This window comes from Lygodium microphyllum, chromosome 1 (genome assembly GCF_053477565.2).
Source record: "Lygodium microphyllum isolate KBCC chromosome 1, Lygodium_microphyllum_v1.1.10, whole genome shotgun sequence".
NCBI classification, from domain to species: domain Eukaryota; kingdom Viridiplantae; phylum Streptophyta; class Polypodiopsida; order Schizaeales; family Lygodiaceae; genus Lygodium; species Lygodium microphyllum.
The window spans coordinates 129,591,125-129,601,095 of NC_141135.1; the positions used below are offsets into that span (position 1 = coordinate 129,591,125).

The 9,971-nt window shown below is 38.8% G+C and overlaps 1 protein-coding gene across 1 annotated transcript; it reads left to right on the forward strand.

Annotated features, from left to right (window-relative positions):
• The first annotated feature begins 2,931 nt into the window (after window positions 1-2,931).
• On the forward strand, window positions 2,932-6,626 carry LOC148041679 (uncharacterized). Its single transcript, XM_087681201.1, has 3 exons — window positions 2,932-3,534; window positions 3,681-3,979; window positions 4,667-6,626. The coding sequence occupies exons 1-3, from the start codon at window positions 3,330-3,332 to the stop codon at window positions 5,393-5,395; spliced, it is 1,233 nt and encodes a 410-aa protein (XP_087537327.1). The 5' UTR covers window positions 2,932-3,329; the 3' UTR covers window positions 5,396-6,626.
• Window positions 6,627-9,971: the final 3,345 nt, after the last annotated feature.

Sequence of the window (9,971 nt, forward strand, 5' to 3'; positions counted from 1 at the left end):
GTTCAAGACTTCCATAATATCTAGTGAGACAGAGGTGTGACACCCCCATTATTATCCCATTGAAACAATGCTAGTTGGGGAGAGTAAAACAACATGGAGGTAATTTCTATTGGACATTTTGTCATTCACTCCATTTAGATGTACCATGCAGATGAGGATAATTGGTATTAACAACAACCAAACAAATGACCTCGCTTACATTTGCAAACAACATTGAAAGTGTACATGATGATGAAGTTACTTGTAATGCTTGGCAAATGAGTAATCAACTTATTTGATGCAACTTTAGAGGCTAACAATATTGAATTATTTGTCTTTTGATCGCCTTCTAGCAAAGCAAGCCTCCATGTGCAAAACATGTGATAGCCTTTACAATGTAGTTCTCTGATCCACACCTTATATGTGCACAAGATAGCAAGAGAGAGGCATTTGTATTAGTCAACACTTAGACCAATTGCTTTACAAGCCTTGCATTTTCTTAAGTGGTTGCTAGTTTGAAAGAATAATCACCACATCTTATGACTTCTCAACCCCAATTTTTATTGTAAAGGGCCAAATAGAGGATCAAGAGAGCTCCACTCCCCTTAATTCCCCTTTCATTAGCCAGGTTACCGTGGATTATCAAAACTTTACACTATTTCTTATTGCCATTTATAATTAGAGCCCCTTCACATACTAGTCATTAAGCTAGGTAAGAACATTATATCCACTTAGAGTCATTCAGTCCATACACTAGCTAACAATGTTGAGAAAACTCTCAAGCAATATAACCCTAGAAGCACACACTCATCAAGGTGACGACATGCATCATAGTCCAATTAATCTTATGTGGATGCCTCTTGGCTCTAGCATGGAAGATTGTGTCATTCACCTCAATATTAATGCTTGCTTTTAATGTGGTATTAATATTGAGTTGAAAGATATTTGAAATTTCCATGAAAAGTGTCTTGGTCCTTGGATCCACAACTAAAAACTTTTAATGACAAAGATGTCACAAATGATTTCTTTATGGAGTCATCTTTAAGGAAGTTGCTAAAGGAAAAAGGGATGGAGATGCTTGCCAGACCAAATGGTTTCAAAGATGTAATCCACAAATAGTGCGTATATTTCATTGAGTAAGGCTTGTAAGTTTGCTCCAATGGTTGTACCACAACTTGCAATTCTTTGATCATAACCACATGTGGATTTGCATTGACTTATATCCATCAACTAAAGAATTATGAAGCATAAACGTGTGTTGTCTATTTACAAGCTATGTTAACTTTCAAATAAAAATAAAGAGGATACTCAAGAGTTTAGATTACAAAGGAACTCCTTTTCACATTAAAGTAAATCTCTCTCTAAGAACTTTCAAAACATCTCTTGATGACGTCAAAGAATACAACAAAGGGAAGACCTAATCATCTCCACATTCATGTCAATACGTGTTTCCCATACCTAAACTACCACATATCTATATTTTAAAATTTCTCTAAGATACGTAAAGCACGAATAATTGAGATTGGTTTTGTGACTCACCTTTTTACCTCCTCTTAGAGTATCACTTTCCTTCTTTTAATTTATGTTTGAGGATTAGCATATGGAAGATTTGTTTGAAATAAGTCTTAAGCATGTTAAGAAGTACTCTTAAACAAATGTATAACACCTTGCACTCTTTAAAGCTAAATTGAGATTAAATACTTGTTCAAGCTATAAGCATTTGATTGATGTAGGGTTAAGTCTTTTCACCTTTGTGGTATTCATATTTAGTACAAACACTTGATATAATGATGTAAAGCACCTATATAGAGCATAGAAGTATGGTAAAATTATCACCATCCACCACACTCATGTATGCACGTGCTAGCATAATGGTAGGTGGGTGCAAGATTGCTCATTTATCATTTGTTCCATCAATATGTGCTTTTGGAAATAAGTTTGAATTGTCATGGTAATTATATGAGTAGTGGCAACCAATAAGAAGTATATAGTAGACAAGCATAGAGAGAGAGAGAGAGAGAGAGCACCACTCATGAAAATATGAGGTATAGTGTTAGGTAATTGCTTCACAATAGACTAGAGAAGAGCATGTACACCTTAGTTAAATTTGAAAAAAAAAATATCGAGCTTTTGGAGAGAATTTTTCAATCAAAAGATTTAGAATCTAGGGTCATTTCCCATATTGTAGGACCAAAAAATGACAAAACCTTAAGAAAATTTGAAAATTTTCCAAGGTTGAAGGTGTTTACATAAACACACATGTGCATGCGCCCACACACACACACATACACATGCGTGCATGCCAATATTCATGAAAAACATCTTTAATAGCAAAATTTTGGTTGGGGCTTTTAAACCAAACAATATGTATTTGCCATGTGCACAATTAATTTTTTAAAATAAAACTAAGGTTTTTGTTAATCTTTTCCTTAAAATATAAGGTCTTTTTTGTGCTCTTTACAATTCGTTTTAAATTAAAACTCTATTTTTTCGTGAATAAATGACACACACACGCACACACAAAAGAGGAGAGAGGGAGAGAGAAAGGGAGACTTGTCTTGTCTAAAAGAAAAAAAAAATCAAGGAGAATTACACCATTGGAACTCGCGAAGGGGCTTTGCGGCCAATGGGGGCGGGGGAAAAGGCAGCAAAGTCAAATCATATCTAGGGCCGCAACTGGAATTGGGAGTAGGGGCATAGCAAGACGATGTAGGTGAGGGGGTGGAGAGATGGGGGGGGGGGGGGACTATTAGGCTTAATAAAGGTTAAAAGGAATGGGCAAAAGGGCAAAGGCAAACAACTCTTTGGCGACATCCATACGTCAAAAAGCTGCCTGGATCCGCCTGAATATCCATGCTTGCTCGGGCGACACGTAGCAGATTGTTGTTGGGTAGCCTCCAGGTCATCCGCCGTGACGATACTTACGTTCTTAACGGCTTCTGCATTTCTGGTGGAAATCCAAGAGCCCTGCAGAGCTACAGGAGAGGCACCCAGAGCGAGAGTCTTTTAAATACAAACCCCAACCCTGCTTACGAGTTAATCTAGAGCTTTGTTGCCCTTTCCGTGCCCGTATACGCACGGCATATTTGCAAAGAGTTTGCACTGTGCGCTCTCTCTCTCTCTCTCTCTCTCGTTCCAATCACCCACACACAGATCGTTCCTCCTCTGTTCCGTAGGCCCCGGTCCGCAGTTGTATACATTCCATTCGATCGAGCACGCATTAGTTCTAATTACCCTGCTTATCATGCCGGCTAGTGCTGATTGACTGATCCCCCCCCCTCTCTCTGTCTCTCTCTCTCTCTGCCTGCTGAAATCGACTTCGTAATTTTGGCTTCCCTGTAATTCAAACTATGGACGAGCTTCATGGCAATCATACAGCCGCTGGTTTTAGTACTGACCAGGGCCCGGCATGGCTGCCTCCCGGCTTCCGCTTCCATCCCACGGACGAGGAGCTTGTCACTTACTACCTTGCGAAGAAGATTGAGAATTCGAGGTTCACTGATCGTGTGATCACAGAAGCTGATCTGAACAAATCGGAGCCGTGGGACCTGCCAGGTATATATGACGATGCTGGATGATGATGGCTGGCTTAATTTCTCTCCCGATTTCTCTAGCTTAAGAGCATGTTTTGAGGGTTGGGTGGACTGTGAATTAGGGTTAATGGCATGGATTAGTAATCAGTCAGTGAACAAATTATGCAGGGAAGGCGCAAATGGGGGAGAAAGAGTGGTATTTCTACAGCTTGAAGGATCGGAAGTATCCGACGGGGATGAGGACGAACAGGGCGACGGAGGCTGGGTATTGGAAGGCAACGGGGAAGGACAGAGAGGTTATGAGCTCGAGCCATGGCGGCGGCATGCGGCTGGTGGGGATGAAGAAAACCCTGGTGTTCTACAGGGGCAGGGCTCCCAAGGGCGTCAAGACCAACTGGGTGATGCACGAGTACAGGGCAGAGCCTGGCTTGCTCGCCAAATCTAAGGCCTTCAGGGGCTTGGGCAAGGTAAAATTCACTTATGAATCTCTCTTTCTCGTATTTGTACAACTAAAACATCAGCTTTTGGAAGGGAGCTACTACATATCACCGAGCTTGTCACAAGCGGGGGCCGGGACGGAGGGGCTCCCCAGCAAAGAAGGGAGATCGCAGGTGCTGGGGAGCTTGTGTCCCGGCCCCTGATAGGCGGTTATGCGGTACCTCCCCTGCATAAGCTCATGATGTTAGACAGAGTACTTTAAAACTGTAGAGAAGCACATTATAGGGTGCCTCCTTTGCAGAAGCTCATGATATTATTGATGGAATTACTGCCTATAGGGATAGGAATAACATGGCGTTTTAGGCTAAATATAGGCTGTCTGCCTTGCAGATGTTCATTACATTAATGTGGCACTACTACTACAACATGGGAATAGCATAGCGTTTCCCACAGTCGAAAATGACTAAGTGCTTGTGGTCACTAGGTTTTGCTCTTTTCTTGCCGGCAATGGAGATAAATACAGAGTTTTCCACAAAGGAAGATGACTAACTGCTTGTGATTCTTCGGTTTTTCTTTCTTTCTGTCCATAATGGAAATTGACCCATTGCTTGTGATATTCCCATTAGGGTTTTCTCGTTTGCTGCAAATGCATTTAGGGTTGTGATTTTCTTGCAATCATTGAGATAAAAATCTGACGTATATTGGCTCGGCGGCAGGATGAATGGGTTGTGTGCAGAGTGTTCCACAAGAGCGCGGGCGGGAAGAAGATGGCGCTGACGGAGCTCAGCCGGCCGCACGGTAACGTGTCGTCCACGTCATCTCTGCCGCCCCTCATGGAGTCGCCCATTCCATCGGGACGCGCCCCGTCGCCTCTGCACGCACCACTGACTCCCGAGCTCCGTCAGAACTCCACGCCAGCCTCGGCCTGCTCCACCGTCAACACTGTCCATTGCGGCGTAGCCGGCGGGGCGGTCGCCGCAAGCAACAACGCCTTCCGGGCCTTCCTCGACCAATACAAACCAGCCACGAAACCACGGCCGGCACCGGCCGTCGACCACCTCCTCGCGTCTGTGGTCGCGACGGCCGTGAAGCCGGAGCCATACTTCGCGTGCCAGCTGGATGCCGGCGCGTGCCACCTGGCGCCGCCTTCGGCGTCGACGTTGGCGGGTGGTTTTCAGGAGTTCGTCGACGGGGTCCTGTACCGGGCGGCTGACGTGGCAGCGGGCGGTTGCGTGGAGAGCACGGCAGCGGACATGGGCAGCTGCTATAATATAGAATATTTGCAGGCGCCTGTAGTGAATGCGGTCTTTTCTTCTTCTTCGTCTTCTGCTCTCTCTCACGATATGGTTGGCCAGTACCTTCCTCGCTTCTCGTCGGACCTGGAAACCCTGATGGGATGCCTGGATGCGTCGACTGCTAACGGCCTGCAGGCACGCTCCCTTTGAAGATCAGACTCAGGCCACTCACTCACTAGTTGCTTGCTTGCCAGCACATCCTCACAGTCCCGCACGCCATCGCCTCTCCTTGAGTATCCTTCCTGTACACAGATTTGATAGAATTTATCGCGCCATCGCTGCTGTCACAATATTCTTCCCTTCCCCTCATCCAGCGTCCCCATTCATCATTCGCCAGTTATGTGAAATCTGCTAGTCAACATCCGCGCGCATGTGAAACATGTATAGCATGCCTCTGATACATATCTACTCCGTCTTTCGGTCCCTTTCTCTCCTCCCCACGATAGTCGTGTGTAGTACACATGCGCGTCCAGCCCACTTCAAAAGCAAGGGAATCAATCATTGTTTACTTTTGTAGAGATATATCCATAAGCCGGCTTCTGCCATTCCTCCTCCTACCGCCATCGTCAAAAGGGAAGAAGAAGTCTACAGGCGGCCTTACTGAATCTCCTGCAGTCGTCAGAAAGTACATAGCTAGTTTACCCTAATTGACCACAAGTGATTAGCTTCATCCACAGATATGGACTCGTGAAAAGACAACCTGATTTGTAAACTTAGGGCGCGTAAACATTCGTTTAATTTATAGGCGCGTCTCCTTCTGAATGGGTATCACTGGCTTGACTTTGTAATCTCTCCGGGAGTAATTTACATTCAAAGGTCGATAGCTCAGTTCCAAATTCAGTGTTACGAGACAAGTACGCGGCATTCAAATCTTCCACGTCCATCATAATTTGCCTCTCCACGACGTGGGGCATGTTCCTTTGGATATACCACATTAATATTCATGATTCCACAACGTGAGCTGATACAGCCATTCTAGTGAACAGTTCAATGTTAATATAAATGGTCGTTTGAAGTTTCAGAGGCCAACACTCATTAAAGCATGACGCAATGGTAAGAAACCACATACCAAGCTTTTCAATCCTTATGCAAAGATCATCCTTGGCTATAATTAAACCCTTCTAGTAAGACAATGCAGAATCAACGTTCTTTTGCATCACCTTTACCTATTGTACCCAAACAATAGTAATTAAAGCATGGTACCATATTGTAAATATTCAGCCTGATTCTTCAAACCTCCTTTGTGGTCAATAGATCCTTTGGCTTCTTCAAATCCTTTTCCAACTTTAAGAAAATGTCCTTTGTCTCTCCTTGTATGAAAAAGGTGTTTGTGTAGAATGTCCCACCTTTCAAGTTTTCGAGTTCTTAGGTGAACTTGTCAATACCCTCATCTAATTAAGGATGGTGTCTCTTTTTACTTTCACTAAAATAGATTCTCTCCCATTATTAAAAACTCCCATACTAGTAGACTCAGTACGTACGTTTGCTTACAATTTTGACCTAAATGTATCCAAAGGAAGAAAAAACTTTTGACTTTGCCTATCCCAAGCATGTGTTGGAAGTGTGAACATGCATACATGAATTCATAACAAGGAAGTCTACCTAAAGTTTAGTTGGGCAAGTATATTTGAATTTTTGAGGGGTTAAGGCAAAAGAATGTCTCAATATAGTGCATGTCCACATGCGTACCACACACACACACACGCAACTAAAATATATAACACATATGTCTATTTCAAATTTTATATATCCATACATATGCATTGATACTTATGTAAACACATACATATGTATGTATGTATCTATGTGTGCACACGTGTATGTATGCACATACATGTGTAAGTGCCTATAATTGTATCTATGTATGTATGTGTATTTGTGTGTATACACCTATCAACATGTGTACATATATACGCATATATATGTGTACAAATTATCGTAGTAGTGTGTAATCAAAGTCCTTGGGTTAGTCTAACATAGTTGCATAGACATTTTTGTATTCTACAATTATCAAATAGTTACTCTAATTTGATAATGTAATTATGCTTAATCAAAATATGGTAGTACTTGATCATTAGACTATATAAGTATTTGATTAGACTAAATTAGTGTATGATCAAACTTAAGTATTCTTAATTAGCATGCACTAAGCCAAAATAGTGTCTAATTAGACTTAATTAGTTATGATTAAGATTGACCAAACCTTATTAACATGTAGATTCTCCTTTGATTGAGTCAACTATTATTTAATTTTTTATATTTAAGCTTGAAGGAAAAAAAGAGATTATATGCATAATTTTTGTCCAAGTAAAGTAAAATAAGTGAGATGTGCTAATCATTCATGCCTTCTATGTATGCATCACCACAAACTAACACTACCAATTTGTTAGATATGTAAGTCTCTCTCTTAATGAAGATTAGCTAGTGCATGTTAATGAAACATAGCTAATTGGTCACTTGTCTGTGAGAAATAATTTGTGTGATTGATGAATTAAGTTTGATTGCTTAACATCAACATGAAATTTAAATTAGTGTAACCTAAAAGGATATATTAATGTAAGCGAGACCCAATTATAACTAAATCAAAATGATGGATCTATGTAACTAAATGGTGTAATGAAGAAGTACATAGTTACATCAATCAATAAAATGTTACTAATCACTTGATATGTGATCTTAATTCACGACTATGGTCACAACGAAAGCTACCTAGTGTATATAGTTCATGACTAGAGTGATTGATGAAGTACAATGGATTAAGTGACATAATACAAAAGTTAGATTAATGCCATTAAAACATTCGATTATTGCAAGTACAACTAGACTAGATTTAAATACAAAACATAGATTCGTGTAACTAAATGGTGTAATTAAGTATTACTTAGTAATATGAGCTAATATTTAATTGGGTAGTCACTCAATATGATTAACTAGAATTAACTGATTAGCTATAAATTAATTTGTTTAAAGTAGCATGGATTAGGTATGTTAGATCAAATTAGAATAGTTTGTAAGTATGCATGCTAGATTGTTATATTAGAATAGTCATGAGTAGTTATGTTCGACAAGCAAACACAAATATGCATACAAAGTTTTCTTAGGTATAAAACATATGCATGTATGCTCAAGGAATAAACTAGTAAGATCAATTGTCAAAAGATGGATAGTATACATTGTGTGTGTGCTAAGTTGAATTTCTAGATAAGACTTGTTACCAGTTATTTCCAAGGGTGCCCAATTTGTGGGTCAATGTTGAGTACATAAAGTTAAAACATTTTGAACATGATGATATATCAAGGCCATCAAGTTCGTTTACATGAAGTACATAAGATAAGAGGTTATGTTATAATAGAAAGGCAATCAAAACAAATGAAGTAGCTAATTAGACAACATTACGATATAAGACAATGAATGTCTCAACATGGTTGCAAATATTTTAGGTAAGTCACATATTTTTCTTGATGAGATTCCTTTCTATTTTCTAAAAACCATTGTAAAACCAACTCAAATTCTTAAATTAGACAAAACTCAACATACAATTTTTTGAGAAAATATTAAGTTTTACGGTATTCATAAAAACTATTGCTAAAAGAGGCTTGGATTTTGAAAGTTATTTTTTTGTAAATGTTATTTATAGAAGCCATTGAATCAATATTACATATTGTATAAATCCATGCTTTTTCATTATTCAAATAATTCAATGTAATATGTAAAATGATTAGTGCTATTCCCTCTCACTACACTTTAACCATAATTTTAAAAAAAGAAAGAATTCACAATAGAGTAAGAGAATAAGAGAGATAATAGGGCAAAACAAGAGAATAGGTATAATGCCCCCTCCATGCATGAGTAAGCACCTTCCACATGCATGCCTTTATGCATCCATTTGGGCTTTTTACTTTTCTTACATGAATACCTTACTTTTTTATAACCATTCCTAAGGTCTAAATTATAAATCTAATCTTACAAAAAACCATCTTACCGTAAGGCCATAATCAAAATGCTACAATAATAATAACTAATTTTAAGCATAATTACATATAAATGGTTCATAAAATAATAATTATGTTGTGTATCAAAGGCATATAATGGGCAAATAAAAACACCATTACCTTTGCATTACCTCAACCACTATAATAGTCTACTCATTAAAAAACACAAAAACATTTATTCATTGTATATTCACCTCCCAAAATAAGACCAATGCTTCACATGTGTATACATTTGATAAGTCATTGTTATAAGGTGAATAGAAAATAATAATAATAATAATTAAATAAATTAGATAGTATTATGCTTTTACAATAATAAAATAAATCTCATGGTGACGCATGCAATAATGGTTATTGCTATGCAATAAGAAGTAAATAATATTAAGTAAGATTTACAAATTAAAAAGACATCTTATTTTTGAAGAAATAAAGTAAATATTGAGCTATACACAATACATCGCATAGGTTGAGGCTTATTTATTATTCATGACTACTCTATCATACTATCAATAGGCACAAAATATTATTAAGAATGGAAGAAGATGATGCAATAAATCAAATGGGTAGAAAGTTTTGCTATAAGAAATTGAGATACTAGCCTATTATGAGTCAAATACTAACTCTAGACAAGCCCAACATAACTTTAATCAAACTATTGTCATCCTTCTTGTACTTTTTCCATTAGATTGTCCATAAGACCACCTTATAATAAACTATACATACTTTTTGATGCT

Bases quoted from the DNA above. Each gene is read 5' to 3' on its own strand.
- LOC148041679 (XM_087681201.1), top strand. From the start codon at position 3,330: ATGGACGAGCTTCATGGCAATCATACAGCCGCTGGTTTTAGTACTGAC. The intron at 3,535-3,680 runs GTATATATGACG...CAAATTATGCAG, and splicing joins GGAGCCGTGGGACCTGCCAG to GGAAGGCGCAAATGGGGGAG. The intron at 3,980-4,666 runs GTAAAATTCACT...GCTCGGCGGCAG, and splicing joins CCTTCAGGGGCTTGGGCAAG to GATGAATGGGTTGTGTGCAG.